This window comes from Asterias amurensis, chromosome 7, assembly GCF_032118995.1.
Source record: "Asterias amurensis chromosome 7, ASM3211899v1".
NCBI classification, from domain to species: Eukaryota; Metazoa; Echinodermata; class Asteroidea; order Forcipulatida; family Asteriidae; genus Asterias; species Asterias amurensis.
The window spans coordinates 3,847,622-3,868,582 of record NC_092654.1 but is presented as its reverse complement, the minus strand read 5'-3'; the positions used below and the strand labels follow the sequence as shown (position 1 = coordinate 3,868,582).

Sequence of the window (20,961 nt, the reverse complement as noted above, 5' to 3'; positions counted from 1 at the left end):
GATCCCCCTGCTTTTGCAGTAAACTCTTGGAATAATTATATTCTTCTATGTTCAACTTTCCACGGGGAGTCACGGGGAGTCTGGGGAGTTATTCTCCCCCCAATAAATTTGCTTGTTTTTCCAACCAAGCATCAATCTTGAAAAATGTCCTTATCCGCAACTCTCGGCAAAATATCCACATTATGTCTATGATAAAATAATAATATTTTGGACCAACAAAATGAGCCGACGGTTCTGTGATCCCTATTTGTGTCTGCCGCGCGCGGTTGCACAGAGCAGCGCCCCCATTTGTTGAGGTTTAGTTAGTAGGATAGGGGGGAAGGTCTGTCAAACAAAAGCAAGGTCGTCCGTGAAAATCAGCGGCAAGTTTGATACGATGGTCTCTACTCAAAGGTTCGTGAAGAACTGGATTTATGGATTTCATTTTGAAAAACGGTAAGCTAATTCATATAATTTCAAATGCACATTTGCTAATCCTTTATTTAACCCCAACCCCAACTCGGCCATGTCAGCAGAGCCCAGCCTGCCAGCATGCCTACTAATGCCAAACTGCAGCAATGCTAGCCAGTTGTGGTGTTCCGCCCCAGTTAGTTGCGAAAGTAACCCCCTCCCGACGGCTCCCGACACCGTCGGGAGGAGGATGGTTACGTTATCGCAACTAGCTAGCAAGAGCATGGAGGGCAAGAGAAAAGCAGGAGGTGGCATAATTTAAAAAAACCCAAATTAAACTACAGTTACCAGGTTCAGGTTACAGTAACAGTATAGTCACAGGTAGTCTAACTCTAGACAGAGTAACTTCAGTAAGATCATAGAGTAAGGACTCTTGGACCATAAAGCAAATTGGACCCAGAGGATTCTGGCAGAATCAGAGGCAGTTCAACATTTTTAGTGTGGCCAACTCTGAAACAAAAGTGGGGAGCATTTCAGAGTCAGAGGCATTTCCCCAGTTGAACTCATCCATGGCATAAGTCATACATTAGGTTGTTGACCCTTCAATGGGACTCGACTAGAGTCTGTCGAGTCGACAGACTCCCACAAGGGAACGTAAATCCAATTTGTTGTTTTAAATACCAAACAGGCAAGCCTAACTAGAACTACGAGGTTCATTACGCTATCGTCTCCACCTTTGAACCTTATAGTACAAGGAGTATGGTAATTCAATCATACGAACATGATGTCTACGATTATGAGTTGCACAAATTAAATCAGCTTCAGCAAGGAAGAGTGGATAATTATTTTATGCATTGTGCAGTTGACTAATTAAAAGTCACCTATGTATCATGATGCTATAAGGAAGAGGGGGTTGTGAGTGCAGTAGCCTTGGTAAAGTAGACTTGATTTCAAGTCTGAGTTCGCAGTTATTCCTGCATCAGCCTCGAAAAACGCCCCCACATTATTAGCTATTAATAATGTGCCCTAACACTATGCCAGCCCCGCTAAAATGCAATCTATATTATGACTTAATTTCAAATTTAAGATCGCGGTTATTCCTCTGCAAGGGTTCAATAGGCCTAATAAGTTTAGGTTTGAGTGCATTTGTCTGAAGTCACCTACAGTAGGCCTACAAGGTAAGAAGTGGTGAGTGCAGTCATCTGATCATTGATGTCTCCTCTGGTAAAGAAGAGAGTGGCATGAGTGCAGTAGTCGGCCGGAGTTCCTTTGGCGAGGAAAGGGTTAAAAGGTTGAGTTGTTGTAACAGTGTTTGCCTGCTATACCTAAATTAAATAGCTGTAGAATCTCCATCCCACATGATGCACATTTTATGTACACAGAGTTACCATCATCTAGAGATGCCCTGCTGTAACCTCCTACATCTGAATGTAGAAAGTTCTGTCACTCATAATGAATGGCGCCCTCTTGTGGTTGCTAAAAAACTTTATTTTTTAGTGGAAATCATAAATCTATTTATATTTTGAGTTGGAAAACCTCAGTAACGTTATAAATATTTTCATTTGCAATTTATGCTGTAACTATCAGTGACACAAGCCTACAAAAGGCAAAGTGCACTTTTAATGTTGGGGTAAGTCGTTAGATCTTGCAATGGAAGCATTTTCAACATCACAGGGAATGGGTATTTTTCAAGATGTCTGGTAGTAAATCACCTGCATTTCAATTGCCTGCTTGTCTCTGTCAAACAAATAAGATGAAATTGGCCTCTTGCCATGCTCGCCATTTTGGGGTCAAATTGCTTGTAAAAATTAAGCTAGAGTGTGTAAAACGGCTAAATGCAGCATTGCATAGAGTATGCACTATTTATAAGCCTTCAAATAATAAAATGTTTTTGGTTGTCAATGATGTGGCTAGCCAGTTCTGCTGTGGTTGTCTGGCTGTGGTTCTAAGCCGCTTGCTTGAGTGACAGTGATGAAGTGCTATTAAGCAACAAACTAGTCATTAGCAACATCTAAAGCCATAACACATAGCTTTGGTTGTCTTTGGCTGTGGCTACCGGCAACTGGCTTATATAGCAGTGATGAAGTACAAAAATATGTGCAGTGGCCATCTTGCCATTAGCAACAGCCATAGCCATTGCACATGATTTAGCCAGGGTTCTTTGGTTATGGCTATTGGCTACTGGATTTAGTTGTAATGATAAAGTACACATGGGCAGGAGCAACAATCAAGCTATAGCCATATACCTCCATTTATAATTTCTGTAATGGTTTTATTATTTTTTTTGCAGTTAAAGGAACACGTTGCCTTGGATCGGTCGAGTTGGTCTTTGAAAAGCGTTTTGTGACCGTTTGTCATAGAATGCATATGGTTAGAAAGATGATGTAAAAGTAGAATACAATGATCTACACAAGTATGCCTCGAAATTGCGTGGTTTTCTTTTTACCTCGTCCAATAACACGGTCGGCCATTTATGGGAGTCAAAATTTTGACTCCCATAAATGGCCACGGTGAGTTCGCGACGTAAAAAGAAAACCGTGCAATTTTGAGTGATACTTGTGTGGATCATTATATTCTACTTTTAAAACATCTTTCTAACCATATACATTTCATAACAAACGGTTTCAAATGCTTTTTATAGACCAACTCGTCCGATCCAAGGCAACGTGTTCCTTTAATCAAAGCAATTCACTAAAAAACAAGTATCAATATGATCCCACTCTTGTCAATTCTTTGTTCAACCCCAAAAATAAAGAACAAGTAGTTCTTGCTTGCTTTCCAACATCTTGACAAATTTTGACCGGCGCCTTTGAAGGTTTATCTTTTTCAGTAAAGTGCGCCTTATAAATGCTGTAGTTTATTATTATTTACTTGATCATTCCCTTCAAAATTCACACTCTTTATAAGGAACAAAATGCCTTGGTGATTTTTCCTCTTATATACTTTTCAACAGAATTCAAGGCCAGAAAACCACTACCATGATTACAGCATAATGCATGAGAAATCGTAACCATGGTAGCCATACCCCAACAATTATTTCATCGATTTTCGCTCCTTGGGGTCATTGGGAGACTTGTCATCACACTGTCTTCTAAAGCGCACAAATCCACCAAAGGTGCTCAAGGCTCTGTAACAAAGGAAGAGAACAACAAAAGGAGAAGGGAAGAACAAATAATTGTTAGTAAAAGAGGAACTAATATACTTTTGATTTTGACATAAGGTGTGTTTTGAGAGACTTTTTGAGTGAGTGAATATTATTTGAGGTTTTAATATGAAGGGGTAGTTGATTCCATAGATGTGGTGCTGCAATGGAAAACGCATCTGGTTAGTACACAGCGCTCTGCGGAAAATACTTCTTTGTTTCCTTTTACAAATTGACCTATGCTGCTTAGGAATTAATTAGGCCTATTAGTTGCGAGACAGTTTTGTATGGATGAAGTAGTCAGCTTTATTAGTGTCATAAAGTAAGTAATAAAATAAAAAGTAGTCAGCAAACCCCGAAACAGCAGCTAGAAAAACAATGCATCTCATCAATTGTGATTTTTTTCCAAACACCAAACACCATTTTTTTTATTTTACTGTGTATGAGTTAAATGTAGTTCAGTTCATACAAGTGACAATGTCTACTATTTGTATGGTAATGTTATCGTTTCTCATTTGCCTTGAATGGGTGAGTTTTTACTTGTACTCACTGCAACTTTCTGCATACAATGAAATCTTTTGAAAGACTTATTTTAGTCAGGGTGGCCAGGCCAGATTCACAGAAATCATTGTTTGTTATTTAAAAGAAACTGCAAAGCTATTGAGGTTTTTTATTTTAATCACAGAATATTTGTTTTATTTTGGTCAGTGGTGTCCTTTAATGCACATATGATATTTAAGGCATCACTCAAATAAGAGAAGTTGGAAGTGAGAAAAAAGTAGAGTAACATGTTTCTTGATGAAAAGAGTAGACTTTAGTTGAAGTAAACCTAATTTTCTCTTAAAATGGCCCTATAGTCAAGGTGAAATGTGAATATTTGTCTGATTTTTCCCTAATATAGACATTGGGGAATGAATAACTGCTTCGTCATGGATAAGTTATGTTTGTCGCGACTAAATAGACTATAATATAATCGTAGACAAATAATTGCTTTAGGCTGAAAATGTCTCTGGGAAAATTAACCGTTTAAGTTTGTTTAAAGATTGTTTGTTTAAAGATTTAAAGGAGACCTAGTCTATTAGCTGAACACAGTAGTGTCCCTATCTTTAAACTGTAGTACCAAACTTCTCTATCAATTGATATCATAAGATCACTTTCCAGGCTTGTATACTTCGTTTTTGAAAGGGCAAGGGTACCAAGTCTGTTTTTTCCTTGATCAGGGGCACCTTATGAGAAAATTGTCTCTATGTATGGTATGAGTATTATAAGGGCACCAAGGCAATAACCAGGGGGCAAGGAGCGATCGCCTTCATGAAGTATCAGGCCTGACTTTCTTTTAATACCCTCATCTTGCAATGCCTTAATAGTGCATAGAAGGAAATAGTAAATCTCTACAACAGAGAGAATTATTAGGGCACCAAGGCAATAACCAGGGGGCATGTAGGCAATCGCCTTTGTTGCCTTCTTGAAGTATCAGGCCTGACTTTCTTTATACCTTCATCTTGCAAAGCCTTAGGAGGGCACACAAGGAAATTGTACATCTCTTCAACAGGGAGCATTATAAGGGCACCAAGGCAATGACCAGGGGGCAAGGAGGCAATTGCCTTCGTTGCCTCCTTGAAGCATAGAGCAAGGCTTGAAGTATCAGGCCTGACTTTCTTTTAATACCCTCCTCTTTTGAAGTCCTAACATACATGTAGTTCATCAAACAATGTATATCGATAAATATGCCTGGTATAATTGATAGTTGTGTAGATCACTCCCGTCCAACCCTGCCTATTGTCCTCACTGTGTACCTGATTATTGGGGACCTCTCCATGCAGTGTTTAAGCAACCAGTGGTTTTTGTGATGCAGCCGCTATTGTTACGCTCTTGGCCTGCGTAATAGTAGTTCCCAACAATAGCATTGCACAGACACACATCGTGACTGTGATGAGTAGACCAGCGACTGTCAACGCATTCACCTGTTTGCTTGCCTGAAGAGAACTACTATCAGATAGTCAGTGCTACATCTCTTAGTCTTATCATCAAAGGAATATTACAAGATACAATCTTCACTGAACATTGTCCCATCTTGTGGGCATCTCCCAATGCCTTGCTGGCTTCAGAGTTGAAGATACAAAAACAATGGCTGGACCAGTGTTTATATGGAGCGGGCCTCCACTCTCACTTGTGTTATTTATAGTGTTTACAGCTTATCTGCATTGTACAGGTGAGTTGAAACTGATGAAAATGAAAGTAATATTTTGGTAAACAACTTTTGTTGCTTATAAGCAAATCTTTTTTTAATTTATTAATAAAGCCATACTTTGCTAAGGCTAAGCGCAGGTGGAGCTAAAATGATACGACATTTTTTAGGAAGGTGGTGGAATCATCGATGTGTTTTCATCTCCAATATTACAATATTTATGCATTGCTAATGTTACCATGTTGTAACGTTGGTATTTTGTGGTCCGTTCCCTATGGTATAGGACTCAAATTTTACACTAGACCATCTTTCAGCATAGTGGTGTTAGCTTTGGGTCTGTTAACTCAGGATTGGAAAAGTCTGGGTGTCTTGTATTTTTTCAGTTGAATAATTGAACAATATTGTGTAAGTATATATAAGATATATCTAACAAAGGCAATTGTTGAAATGTTGACTTTGATTCTGTCAAATTATTCTTTCTGGAAGACTAAAATGAATTTTTCCCCCTGCTGTTTGTTTGAGTTTAACATGTGTATTGAGTCTTTTTTGCAATGTGTGTTTTTATGAGGAACTTCCCGAATAATAACAGCGATTGAAGAATAAAACCTGTTGAGAATGTTAAAGTTTATCTATTTACAGACTCAAACATGGGCTTTCAAATACATTTGTTTCCATACTTCCATGAAAAATATCACTGATTACATGTACGGACAATGTATTCCTTTTTGTGTGGGTGCTAGTTTCGAGAAGGGAGACCAGTTTTCTGTTATGTCACTTTGTATATTGACTGCAATGAGGTCACCGTCTTTAAGAAGGGGATAAGATTAACAAAGGCTGACCTCTGAGGAAAGCAAACAATGGGAAGATTAGTGTATGTAGTTCACTTTCTTTTTATCATGGAGGCTGTTTTTTGTGGAACAGGAACTTTTCACCTTGCTCTCTCTCTCTGTTCTCTTTAAAGATCAAACTTACCAAGAAGGTTAGGTCATTGTTTGAACATTTCTCAGAGTTCCTTGGAAGTTAATCGTTTGTCTGAGTTGTTTATGGCTTCACCTTCGTACTTTGACCAGAAAATTATTGTTTCGTTTCAAAATGACAACAACCTAGTCTACATGTATACAGGTGTCAATTTGAGAAGAAATTACACAACAAACATTGCATGGTTTGTTGCTCAACATTTTTACTGGATCAGCAAGACCAGGGAAAAATGATCTCCCTTTCACAATTATGGGATTACATAACAGGTACGGACAGGTACGAACACGAACGAGAGAAGAAAAACCCAACACAAAGCAACAATATAGGCCCTACCACAACAAGTTTAATTTCTAAGTACACAAAGAAAAATGGAGCAACTATACTTGTTTTTTTGCTTATGATTGATGGAAATTATTTTGAATGAAGATATTTTGTTTGAAGGGAAGGTACACGTTTGGTAGTTACCCAAAACAACTGTTAACTTAAAAACTGACTTGGTAACAAGCATTGGAGAGCTGTTGATAGTATAAAACATTGTGGGAAATGACTCCCTCTGAAGTAACTTAGTTTTTGAGAAAGAGGTAATTTCTCACTAAAATAATGAAAGATCTGAAAACACAAAAATTTGTCCAACAAGGGTGTTTTTCTTTCATCATTTCCTCGCAACTTCGATGACCAATTGAGACCAAATTTTCACAGGCTTGTTATTTTATGGTTATTATCCGATACACCAAGTGAGAAGACTGGTCTTTGACAATTACCAAACGTGTACCTTCCCTTTAATTATACATCATGTTATTAATAAGGGAAACTGGCTTGGTAAATTTTGAATGATTTGAAAAAATTGACTGGAGCAAGATTTGAACCAATAAACTCTGGTTCATTGTTTATTTTTATCTCTCAAGTAAATTTATACCTCATTATTGATTACCCAATTATAGATAATTGATCATATTGTAATCGTGATGGAAGAATAACCTTCAGCTTAATTGAGGGCAATGTTTTTCAGGGCTGGGTGAAAACAGTGAACTCAATTTAAATTTAAAAATTGCAAAGTAAAGAATAAAGATTTATTTAAAACCAGGGCATGATTTTTACACTGAATCGCAGACAAGAGGCCAGTCAATGCTCGGATTTAACACTGGACATACTGGACCGAGTGTTTTTAGCATTTGGCCAGTAAACTTATGACATGGACAAGTCCGGTGGTCTGGTCACCTCATTTTATTTAAAAATGTTATATTCAAATGTTGACTTCGAGTCGGATAACATAAATCTTTCAATTCTGTACATATAAAAATAGTTGTGTCTGTAAAGATGTTTTTTTTTCAAAATTTGATTTTGGTCTTGTGAAAATTGCGCTAGTCCAGCAAAAGTTATGATATAACAAGCCCTACAGTCTTGTGATTTTTTCCCCATTATTTGAGGCCTGCCAATAAATTGACTGTTGGGCCAATAAACTCCTGACCGGACATGTCCGGCAGGCTTGTTCTTCAATGGAGTTGAAGAACTTCTTAGTCCTCAAACTGTGTTATATCTTGAACAAAACACCTTGTGTTCTGTCTTTTTTGGTAGCTACATGGTGCGAGTGTTGACTGTGAGTCATTTCTATTGAGTATGAAATATGTAGGCCCCATAAACCATGGAGGTAAACATTTAAACTGTGTTAGGAAACAGTAATTGTTTTCTTCTCATTTTGGTTCTAGTCAAGATATTGTAAAAACAATTCTGGTCTAGTGATAACTAAAGCTAAAGGCCAAAATTCAGAAAACTCAACCTCTGGGATCGGTGTTGGGGGTAGGGATAGGGCTTGTTTGCAATGCTTTTGACAAATGAAGAAATTGTGAACGGAATGTACAAAAAAAATAGGTTTGATGGTAGATTAGGGCCTGCATTTATTCCAAAGTGGTAATTTAAAATCTATCACCCAAATGTTTTTCTTTATTGTAAGAATTGGCTCTTCCAACAAAGGTATATCTTTTTCTACACAAAGAAATTTGCTGTAGATGTCATTTTATCAAAGACAAGCATATAACTCAAAACCATTAAAATTAATCAAATGTTATTAATCATCAGTTGTTACATGCACTCTACATGTACGTCTAAAAAAAAAAAAGGTTTACAACTCAACTAGCATGTTGGAGCATGGATGACTCTATGGTTGGAGGATGTGTTCTTTTACCAACCAAGGTTTGCAAAATGTATCATGCAGTTTTAGACTTAAATACCCCTTTTAACATCACATCAAACATGTAGTTTTAGGACAATAATTAATGTAATGTTGCCACATTTGCATTTTTTATAAGTGACCCCCCCCCCCTGGACAAAAAGGAGATAATATTTGTCATACAAATATGTAGTGATAAATCGTTCATCACAAGCACTGTAGTACCCGCAAAATTATGAAGTCACATTGTTGAGGTAGTGTAACCATGGCAACCTTTCCTTTGAGAGTGCAATATTTTATGTCTAATCAGTTATGATTGATTAGAGTGTGAGTTAGCTGGTGTCAAATGGTGGCAATGTATACCTGTCAAAATGGTTCCAAAATTTATAATATTCTTTAAGGGGAGGGTATCCCTTTTGTAGTTACTCCCAAAAATATTGCTATACAAGTTTGCTGGGTAAGCAGCTGTAGCTGTTGATAATGTATAAAGCCCGGCTCCTACTTCCTGTAAATGCGATTCAAATTTTGACGTCAAAAAATTATATCAGTTGACTTGTTCTCAACTCCTGCGAAACATTCGCTGCGAAACATTCGCTCCGAAACAGCCATGTCAAAATTTGCTTCGCATTCACAGGAAGTATGAACCGGGCTCGACATTTTGAAAAACAATTCTCTTATACATGTAGGGAATTTGGTTTTAGAGAGAGGGATTCAAACACTTTTCAATTTGAGAAACGTTTCTGCATGAACATTTCTCAGATTGTGTATTCCAATGCGAATTATTCTTTCTGCTCGGGCATACCGCGCTAAGGTTTCTTGCGATATCTAAAAAATTCTACCACATTTTTTTAAATGAATTTTTCATCGATTAGAAATAAGGAACATCTCATTAATTCTGTTGTTTGTTCTCCACTGACTTTGTACAAGTCATTTGGGATTCCATGTGTCATTCACTTTATAAGAATGGTTTCTTAATATTAATATGGTTAGTTTAGTTTTAATATTTCATCTTTCTGTTCTGAATACAGGGTTGGAAATAATTAACATGAGCCTTTAGACAGGGCAAAATATTTAAAACCTTGCAGCACACAAACACAACAAGATGTCTCAGATTCTTACATAAGTTTTTTTTTTATATAAAGAATAATGATTGCTGGTTTGTTATTAGTACTAGATGATAGGCCTCACTAGTATGCAACACACTGTAGCGACTTCGGTAGACCATACAACAAAAACAAGTACCTTAGTGACATTGATACACACACACCTTGTGTACACGTACCGTGGTGTACCAGGCATTTGACGATCAATGAAGCGTATCGGTATGGTATTGAAGGTTGCGCTTGAGAAATGGGAGTGCATAAAGAGTAAAGGACTAATTTATTTTAAGGTTAGAGTCAAAATTATTCTATAGCACGGGTCTAATCATAACAAAGATGTTTTTGCTGGCAACCTTTGTTCACTATGCAGAATTTTTCATTGCTTAGCAGATTTGATTATTTCGTGGCACTTGTATTTGAAGGACATTTATACAGGATTGGTCATTGAAATAAAAAGTGATGTCATTGCTCAGGTTTTTTTTTTCTTTCATGATTTTCTCAGAATCTTCTTGATCCGGCCAATTTTTCTTGAGCAGTAAAGCAGTCACTAATGACAGAAAGAACTTGTGTTTCTGGTGATGCACACAGAGTCCGTAAACCAGCTGAATTGTAACATCTGAGAGGTCTTGTGACTAGAAAAAAGACTAAGACCTTAGTGCAGTTTTTTAGGAATGTTCTAATTTGCTCATCCCTGAAATGCTGATTAGCTTTAATCTTTAAGCTGATGAGTTTGAAATTATGTTGGCATTGCGTCAAGAATTCATTTTTAGTTTTAACTACGTGTACTGCTTAAATATGAAATGCTTATCAAAGGCAGATACTTTTCCGGTCACAGTACCTTAAATATCTTCTTGAATATATAACAAATAGCAATTACAAGACTTGGACAGGGTCGAAACATCAGGATACTTACTATTTTTTGCATTTATACAAAAGGTCCTTTTGGTTGGTAAGCAGTTTTGATCTACCAAATTATATTTTCTCATAATTTGTTTAATCAATACAAGCTTTGCCATCAATCAGCCAAATCTTGGTTCCAGCATCGTTCAGGCGATATTTTCTACTCGGTATCGATTCATTGAAATTGCATCCTGATTGATGGTAATGTCATAATCGTTCTGTCCCTTAACTGTTAATATGATCATGGTTATATTAAGTCAACATATGTACCTGTTTTGAGTGTTTTTTACGTGGGTGGAGTACATGTGTATGTTTACCTCTAGCGCTACCTTTTGTTGAAGATTTTGTTTGAAGTATAAAAGTAGGTCAATAATTGAAAACCTACGTGGGTGTAACCCGGACATTGGAATTTCCCTGTCCAAATCCCCTTGCATTAAAGGGTCTGGGTTCTGGTAAGTAAACTTACTTAGTTTGAAGATAATGATAGTAGAAAGCTTCCCTTAAAGCCATTGGACACTTTCGTTAAATAGTATATATTGTCCAAGGCCCACACTTTGTGTATCACAACTTCTATATAAAATAACAAACCTGTGAAAATTTAGGCTCAATCGGTCCTCGGAGTCGGGAGAAAACAACGGGAAAACCCACCCTTGTTTCTGCAAGTTTCGCCTTGTCATGACATGTGTTTAACATAAATCCGTAATTCTCGTTAACGAGAATTGATATTGTTGAATGTTTTCTCAAAAAGTAAAGCATTTCATGGATTAATATTTCAAGAGAAGTCTTTCACCATTACCTTCTGTAAACCCTGTAAGTTATTTGTAAATCTGTGAACTTTTAATTTTGTTTCTGTACCGAAAGTGTCCAATGGCATCTGTGGACATTGTTGTGTTTTGTGTTTCATAAAGTACCCCAATCCTTAAGGTCTGATTTTGGATTTTTGTCACAAAGAAAAATCAGCAAACCTGTCAGCCCTGACTTGTACTCATTACTATTTTCATACTTTTTTTCCCACGACCAAATGTCGTTCCGGAATTAACAAATGAATTGCACAACCCACTGCTAAATACAGGAGTCATGATGAAGTTCATAGACTGTGCAACTTGTGTGTGTGTTCAAACATTGGGACCTGTTAAAGTGCACTAGTTTGTTAACCAAAGTGGTCCCAAAATTTTTTTGAGCACATGCTCTTTTTGAAATGCAAAAGGTTGTGGGTGTTTGTGGTTTCGTAGCAGGTGCCTAACATAAGTGGGTGTATTTCTTTTCAAAGTGGTACTTAAAATGTGATCATAACAATGTTATAGGTTTCTGTGGTCATTTTTGGCAAATAAATGGCCAATTTAGAGGCGCTGGACACCTTTAGTAATTGTCAAAAGGCCAGTCTTCTCACTTGTGTATCTCAACATGCTTAAAATGACAAACAGGCTGTACAAATTTGAACCCAATTTGTTGTTGAAGTTGCAAGAGAATATAAATAGAATAAAAAATACCCTTGTCGCACAAGTTGTTTGCTTTCAGATGCTTTAATTCGAGACCTGGTCTCAAACTAAATTCAAATATTTTAGTGAGAAATTACTTCTTTCTAAAAATTGCGTTACTTCAAAGGGAGCTGTTTTTTCACAATGTATTATACTACCAACAGCTCTCCATTGCTTGTTACCAAGTAAGTTTTTAGGCTAACAATTGTTTTGAGTAAATTACTAAGCGTCTAGTGCCTTTGAAGTGTTTTTTTCTAGATTTGTGCAGAATTGAAAGCTTCTCGAAACAGTCATCTAGTTTCACTCAATGTCTTTTAAAGGCAGTGGACACTAATGGTAATTGTCAAAGACTAGCCTTCACAGTTGGTGTATCTCAACATATGCATAAAATAACAAACCTGTGAAAATTTGAGCTCAATCGGTCATCGAAGTTGCAAGATAATAATGAAAGAAAAAACACCCTTGTCACACGAAGTTGTGTGCAGTTAGATGGTTGATTTCGAGACCTCAAGTTCTAAATCTGAGGTCTCGAAATCAAATCCGTGGAAAATTACTTCTTTCTCGAAAAATGATGGCACTTCAGAGGGAGCCGTTTCTCACAATGTTTTATACCATCAACCTCTCCCTATTACTTGTCACCAAGAAAGGTTTTATGCCAATAATTATTTTGAGTAATTACCAATAGTGTCCACTGCCTTTAAGCAAATGTTCTGTTGCTTCATGCGATTGAAAAAGATAACCATTCAATTCAATAGCTCACAATGTTCTTCAGAGAGCTTTTTCGAAGATATGTCTTGTGCCTATACAGCTAAATTCAATGCAGATTTTGAATGGCTTTAAACAACGCCCTATATAATTTTATTGGACAAAGTGCTTTGAATATTTGCACGGCTCAACTGTTTAAACTCTGAATGCTTAATTTCCCCATCAGGTTTGTTTAGTCGTGATGATGACTAGAGCAAGCTAGTCAAAACATTGAGACCAATGTAAGAACTCGCTCCGCGGCAGTGCAGTTAATAAGGATCCTATAAGCTTAAAGTAGTAGTCCCAACAAGTTTTCTATACCATCCACCCAGGTAGTAGTTTGAAAAAAAACAGCAGGACCGTTGTTTTCAGAAGTCTGCCAAACAATCCAATAAATCTACTTCGCGGTAGTAGAATGTAGAAAGCCAGCTCTCTGAAGAACAAACTCTACCTGAAAAGCAAACTGTAAACTACTGTAAATATGTATTGATACCTAACCAACCCAATGCCTCAAATCCTGTATCGTGGGGTAGAATTACACAAACAATTCTTTCTTACATTTCAGGGACTTTTGTGGAAAAACAATCTGTATTTGGAAAGGCATGAATTACTGTTGTAGTGCTTGAGATAGAAACTCCATTAAAACATACTCGCTAGTTTAGAGTATACAAATATTTGTAAAGGTATCTGATAGGGAAGAAAATGCAAATTACCGAGAAGAAATAGGTTTTAAAGGCAGTGGACACTATTGGTAATTACTTAAAATAATTATTAGCATAAAACCTTTCTTGGTGACGAGTAATGGGGAGAGGTTGATGGTATAAAACATTGTGAGAAACGGCTCCCTCTGAAGTGCCATATAGTCAGACAGGGATGCGAAACAACCCTTTCTTTCCACAGCCGATTAAATCATCTTAGTACATCCTTCATCTCTTACACAAATGTACTGTGGCCACGTTTAGTTGTAGATTTATAGATAACTTCTTCCTCTTTCTGTTCTTTTTTGTAATCAACTTTAAAGGGAGTGGACACTTTTGGTCATTACTCAAAATAATTATCATCATAAAACCTTTCTTGATTCAAGTAATGGGGAGAGGTTGATAGTATAAAACATTGTGAGAAGCAGCTCCCTCTGAAGTGACAAAGAACACAAAGAGGAAGAAGGTTATCTATAAATCTACAACTAAACATGGCCACAATACATTTGTGTTAGAGATGCAGGATGTCAAAAGATGATTTTAAATTGGCTGTGGAAAGAAAGGGTTGTTTCGCATCCCTGTCCGACTGTCCAAAAAGACACCTCGCTGACTCTGAGGGGAAAAAGTCTAAAAACAACAACTTCAAACAGTAAAAAAAAAAAATAATAATAAACCAATTCCCCAAGTTCGTACAAAGCTAGTTTTAAATTGCCAGAGCTACTTTTGTGCTTTCATTCATGACTTGGCATTACATCTCCACTACACATGAAAGGGCAATTTCACAATTTTATTGGATGTTTCAAAATAGCCCAAAGGGGGTATCAAGAAATTCTTACAATGAACAAATATCATTTCTACTTTTTGAATAAAATTTCCCTTTGTTGTAAACAAAGAAAAAAGTGGTAGAGATCTTCATGGTTGGTTGATTTCATGACTAAAGTTTTGCTTTTTAAAACTTGTTGTTGTAGTTTTTTGTGGGCGTTTATGACGACACAGAAACACTGCGTCTGCTTTCGCGTGTGTTTGTTTCACTTCCGAGCAACCTAACAAGGGGTAGGTTAGAGTTGCGCAACATAAACCAGTCAGAGGGTACGATGACTAGTGTTTTCACAAAGTGGGATATTTCAGCTGGGGGTTAAGGCTGTGGCTGAGTGCAGTTTTCTTTGTTAAAATCAACAATGTCTCCTGGTTCTTTGAAAACAATTTTTTTTGGTGTGATTCACTTTTGTTCCATTTAATAGAAATAGTTCTTTTTACAGCATGTGTGACAACATTTTATGAGTCAGGTCTGGCCAATGTACTTTCTGATCTATTTAAGACCAGAAAGGAATTTTTTAGTGTATGTTCATTTACATATATGTTAAAATGTACGTGACTTCATTTTGGTGGAAGAAAGAGAAGACATTGTGAACATTTGACATTTAACTCTTAAAGAGTCTGGGTATATTTTGTAGGACACAAACATCATGTCCACAGATTTACATTAAACTTACACAGTTTGAAGATAATTATGATAGAAAGCTTACAATGTACCTTTTTCAAATGTTACTTGCTGATGTGCAGCAGTTTTCAGAAATGAGTAAAACGAAAATTATTTGCAAGTATTATTTTAAGAGAAGCCTCTGTGGAAGTTTAATGCAAATCTGTGGTCATTGTGTTTTGTGTTACAAAAAGGACTCAGGTCAAATCCTTTAAAGCCATTGGACCCTTTCGGTAAACAGTATTGTCCAAGGCCCACACTTCGTGTATCACAACTTCTATATCAAATAACAAACCTGTGGAAATTTGGGCTTAATCGGTCATCGGAGTCGGGAGAAAATAACGGGAAAACCCACCCGTGTATCCGCGCGTTCCGCCGTGTCATGACATGGGTTTAAAATAAATCTCGACAACGAGAATTGATAATTGTTTTAATGTTTTCTCAAAAAGTAAAGCATTTCATGGAATAATATTTCAAGAGAAGTCTTTCACCATTACCTTCTGTAAACCCTGTAAGTTATTTGTAAATCTGTGAACCTTTTGTTTTTTCTGTGCCGAAAGTGTCCAATGGCTTTAATGCAAATCTGTGGACATTGTGTTTTGTGTTACAAAAAGGACTCAAGTCAAATCCTTTAATAAAGTGATTATATTACATTGTACTGTTGTTGTACACTTGATTCCAAAACATGAACTTTTGGAAGGAAAAGTTTTAGATGCCTGTGCTACCTTTGATGCCAAGAGTATAAAATAACATTTCGAGAGATTTTGAGAGATTAAAATGACAGGATGGAATTCAAAAGAAAGTATGTTTTCATGTACATGGATCATAGTCTTTGTTCATTCAAAGGCACATGGAAATTGTGGGGTTAAAAAAAAGAGAGCAAAATCCTTGAGAATTTAAGAAGATGAGGGTTCATGAGGGGGGGGGGGCAAGGGGAGAGTTTTTGGCCGTTGCCCCTCTGGTTGTGACACTGTTATCAGGGCTTGAAAACACAAATAAAAAACTGTTGCTTCCACATGTAATACACTTGATTTGTTGAGGTCCAGGCTTTCAAGCATCATACAGAACTGGAAATAATGAGTATATCCTCCCTTCTTATATTTTTCACCCTGACAGTGTCCCAAACTACGATGCCCTGTGACGGAGTTAGGTGCACGGATTTTTCTTGCATAAGCTTGGTTGATGTTTGCGATGGTTACTCGGATTGCGTTGATGGTTCCGCCACTGACGAACTAGACTGTCCAGGTAAGAAAAACAAAGTTATATCCAAGCTCTTTTTACAGGGGGGAAGGGGGGGGGGGGTTGATTAGCTTCCCTGTATCAACAAGTGCAAGAGCTGAGCGAACAATCACTCACCCTCTTGTTGTGGCGTCATGCACCTGGGGCCAGCCCCAAAGTGACCTACTCCACAAGCAGGGCACTTGAGGCTGACCTGGGTGAGCCCCGTCAAAGCTATTTAAATGTACCGGGGGCAGACCGGGGTCGACCCAGGGAAGCTTATAATGGACCGCAACCATAGATGGAGAGTTGTGGCTGAGCAGATAAGCAGAACACAGAACCCCAAGCTTTGGTGTTTCTGATCAGTGGAGTGTTTGGTCGTCACACTTGTGTCCTCAATGGCACTGGACATTATTGGTAATAAATAAAAATAACTCTTTGATAAAAATTTACTTGGTAGCGATCAATGGAGAGCTGTTGATAGTATACAACTTTGTGAGAAACGGCTCCCTCTGAAGTAAAATAGTTTTTGAGAAAGAGGTAATTTTTCACTCAAATAATAAAAGACTTCATGCCTAAAGCCTTTAATTATAATGCATCTGAAAGCAAACAAAGTTGTGCAACAGAGTGTTTTTCTTTCATTATTCTCTTGCAAGTTTGATGACCAATTCAGCCCAGATTTTATGCATCTTGTTGTGATACATCAAGTGAGAATACTGGTCTTTGACACTTACCAAACGTGTCTAGTGCCCTTAAGCACTAGCCAAGCCATTGGTCACATGTCCTGGGCCCAATTTCATAGAGCTGCTTAAGCACAAAATTTTGCTTAAGCAAAAAAGACCTTGCTTAGTAAAATCAGATGACCGTCCAAAACTCCACTCAATTGTTATGCTAAGTAAACAACAGCTAAATACCAGTCACAAGCAATGTATATTGCATGAAATTTTGGCCAGTAACATGTGTAAAACAAGCGAGCTATTTTCGTGCTTAAGCAAATTTTTTGCTTAAGCAGCTCTATGAAATTGGCCCCTGGTGATGGTGTTATGCACGTACATGTAAAAGAACCCAGTGCATTTATCGAAAAGAGAAGGGGTCAGCTTTAGGTTTCTCGGTCTGATCAGCAGTACATCGTAGACCATTATATAGTGCTACCAAAGGAATACTAGGTCTCATACTTTAAAACAAAGCTCCACATACCTTGCAAAAAATACTGAGCACTCTATTGCGCTCCTACTCCCTATAGGGTGTGGTAAAGCACTCATGGGAACCAAATATTATTATTATTACGATGTAGATGATCTTTTGCAATCAATGGGTGCGTTCGTTTAGCTTCCCTGGGTCACCCCGGTCTGCCCCGGTATGTTCGAATAGCTTTGACGGGGCTCACCCGGGTGAACCCCCAGTGCCCTGTTTGTGGAGTGGGTCACTTGTGGGTGACTTGAGTTGCATGCCGTCACCACGAGAGGGCGAGTGTGATCGTTCGTTTAGCTCTTGTCAGGGTCTCACCCGTGTGAGCACTGCGGGGTAAACCCAGGGAAGCTAAACGAATGCACCCAAAATGGCATTGCCCTTTCAGAGCAGAAATTCCACCCCTGGTTTACAATCAATTCTCAATTTCTTTACCCACAGTGTTAATGCCTTGTCGTGTTGGATATGAGAGATGTCCAGGGACTGCAGGTCACACCATTAATGTCTGCATTCCTCCTGAATGGCGATGTGACGGAGACAACGACTGTGGAGATCACTCCGATGAAAATGTTGACTACTGCCGTGAGTAGCCGTCTTATTTTACCATGTTTTCTCTCTCTCTTAAAAGAACATGTTGCATTGGATCGGGCTAGTTGGTCTTTGAAAAGTGTTTGGAACCGTTCGTTATGAAATGCAGATGATAATAATAATGCTTAATAGTAACAATTGTGGCTTCTTACCATGTATATAGCGCACATGTCCGTCACCCAGTAACGCTCCTGGCGCTGTAACATACAGTTTGTCCTGCAAGATGTGGGACTACGTTTGAATTATGAGACCTAATTCTGATAGCACCATGTAATGCTTTACAAGGTGCTGTGGCGCAATTTGCTGCTGATCGGACCAGGGACACTGAGCGAACCCCTTCTCTTTTCGATAAGTGCTCTGGGTTGTTTTACATGCGTTACATAACACATGGGACCAACGGCTTAATGTCCCATCCGAAGGACGGAGCAATGGTTAAGTGTCTTGCTTAAGGACACAGTGCCACGGCTGGGGATTCAAACCCACACTCTGCTGATCAGAAACACCAGAGTTTGAATTCAGTGCTCTTAACCGCTTGGCCACACACTTCCACAAAATGGTTAGATTATAGACAATTTAAAGTAGATTAAAATCATACACACAAACATGCCTCGAAATTGCACCGTTCTCACTTTTTTGTGGAGTCAAAATTTTGACTCCATAAAATGGCAGACTGTGTTAGTTTGCGATGTAAAAGAAAACCGTGCAATTTTGAATATTACTTGTGTGGATCATTATATTCTACTTTTAAAACATCTTTCTAACAATATGCATTTCATAGCAAATGATTTCAAATGCTTTTCAAAGAGTAAAACCAACTCGTCCGATCCAAGGCATCGTGTTCCTTTAAAGGTTTTTACTTTTTGTAAAACAAAGCACAATGTCCAGTGATTCACATTAAACTTACTAAAAATATTACGTTTTTGAGAAACAAGTAAAACTATGTCAAGTCGGTCCAAGTTTAACATATTTACATGGTAAAATAATAATCCAATGGGAAACTTTAGACTATCTGTCAATCACCAAGAGAGGGCGCTCTTCACCAGGTAATGTCAACAACTTAGGAATAAGAGAAGCATGAGTGACGGTCACTGACAGCAAATACCTTGTGTTTTCCGTGTTTTTGATTTTGTATTTTAGATTTAGCCAAACTGTATTTTGTTTTACATTTCACATTGCCAGCATAAACCAAACTGTTCTGGAACAGGACGTACTGGACACGAGTTCCCCAAGGATAACAAGCGGAGTGCATGAGTTTTTGGGAGTGTTTCTTTTAGGGTGTTTAGCAAAAATTTCAAAATACTCTGACCTACCAAAAATTGAGAAGAAATCTGAAGTTTAGTTGTATGACAATGTATCTGATTTAATTTTCAAGAGGCTGAGAGACTTCTAAATATTTGTTGAGTATTTTTGAATGTTTAGCATTTACCATTGTTTGCTATAGGAGTTGTGCACCCTTACCTGGTAGGTCTGCTGCCCTCTAGTGGCAGAGCTTTCAAAAAGTCTCCCATTAGCCAAACTCCGCCTGCAATCGTCCTGCTTATTACTCAGACAGCATACGGCCCGCAAATGCCCTCAAATGCCCTAAAAATGCGACTAAAACACAGCAAACAGCTGTAGACAGCCTTTATCTTTTCCTTTGGTTTACAATGTTACAGACGAATGATGATGTGACCTATGTTTACATTCAAACCGCCCTCTGTTGACAAAACACTCTATACGTTATGTTTCGCCGGGTTGCGCAGTCATAGGAAGATTGCGTACAATTTATAGCTGGCTGCCAAAGCACAAAGGTTTTGCCCGGCGGTATGCGCGTGAATCATGTTATGGTTTTCATGTGATGTGAGAGGTCACATCGTCTATTGTAGCCCCCTTTATGTTTCCTCATTATTTAATGCTGCATTTTCTTCTCTATGTCGTTTCAAAATGGCCTCTTTTTACCCCTTTAACCCCACAGGTGAAACCCCTTGCCCGTCAACTATGATAAAATGCGCCGACAGTTTCCGATGTCTTTCAGGCACGTCATACTGTAATGGAGTACGGAACTGTGTGGATGGGTCAGACGAACCCCCAGAATGCCGTAAGTTACATTTTTATATTCCTCGATAACAAATTGTAAATTTTTTTCCTTGAGAACCAATCAAGTGATGTGATACATTATCGCATGTACCATGGCTTAGGATGTGCGCTACGCATAACACACAGCGCAGAGGGTAACTTTAGTTTTGTTTACCGGCTACCTTGGTTGTTCCCACCGTTGGTTGATTTCCAGCACTTAGTACGAAACAGCCACAGGTTCAAGGAAACTTTGAAGAAGAACTGTTTTTAATTTGAACAACTGTTCATCTGCTTTTTAAACTATGAATACTCCGTTGTTATAATGTTTGAAGATGACAACAGAACTTACCGATATGCAGGGAAAATTTGAAGCATAGTGCTTTTTTTTTAAATTTACCCTGGGACAGACAAGACGTTGACGAGAGGACAGACAGATGGACGAGACCAGCCAGATAATTAAATAGGTACATTTTTCCCCTCGGATGTACAAAGTACCACGGGCCCTGTCACATCGTGCAACAATTGTACAATGTACTTGATGAAAGGAAAAGAGAATGATTTGAAAAAGAGATTGATTGGCTAACTAGTAAGCTCCATTAAAGAAAGAGGCTAGAATAAAAACATCATTTTCATTTGTCAATTAACAC

At 37.9% G+C, this 20,961-nt stretch overlaps 1 protein-coding gene across 2 annotated transcripts in view; it reads left to right on the top strand.

Annotated features, from left to right (window-relative positions):
* Positions 1-315: 315 nt before the first annotated feature.
* Positions 316-20,961, top strand: part of LOC139939478 (low-density lipoprotein receptor-related protein 2-like) — a 65,437-nt gene continuing 44,791 nt past the window's right edge. Inside the window, exons 1-4 of one of the 2 annotated variants that reach the window (XM_071935433.1) lie at positions 316-435; positions 16,382-16,510; positions 18,113-18,253; positions 20,214-20,336. In XM_071935433.1, the coding sequence (XP_071791534.1) occupies positions 414-435; positions 16,382-16,510; positions 18,113-18,253; positions 20,214-20,336 (415 nt within the window). In that variant the 5' untranslated portion in view covers positions 316-413. Of the gene's footprint in view, positions 436-5,440; positions 5,745-16,381; positions 16,511-18,112; positions 18,254-20,213; positions 20,337-20,961 lie in introns of those variants that run through there. The other variant, XM_071935432.1, reaches the window with a different exon arrangement.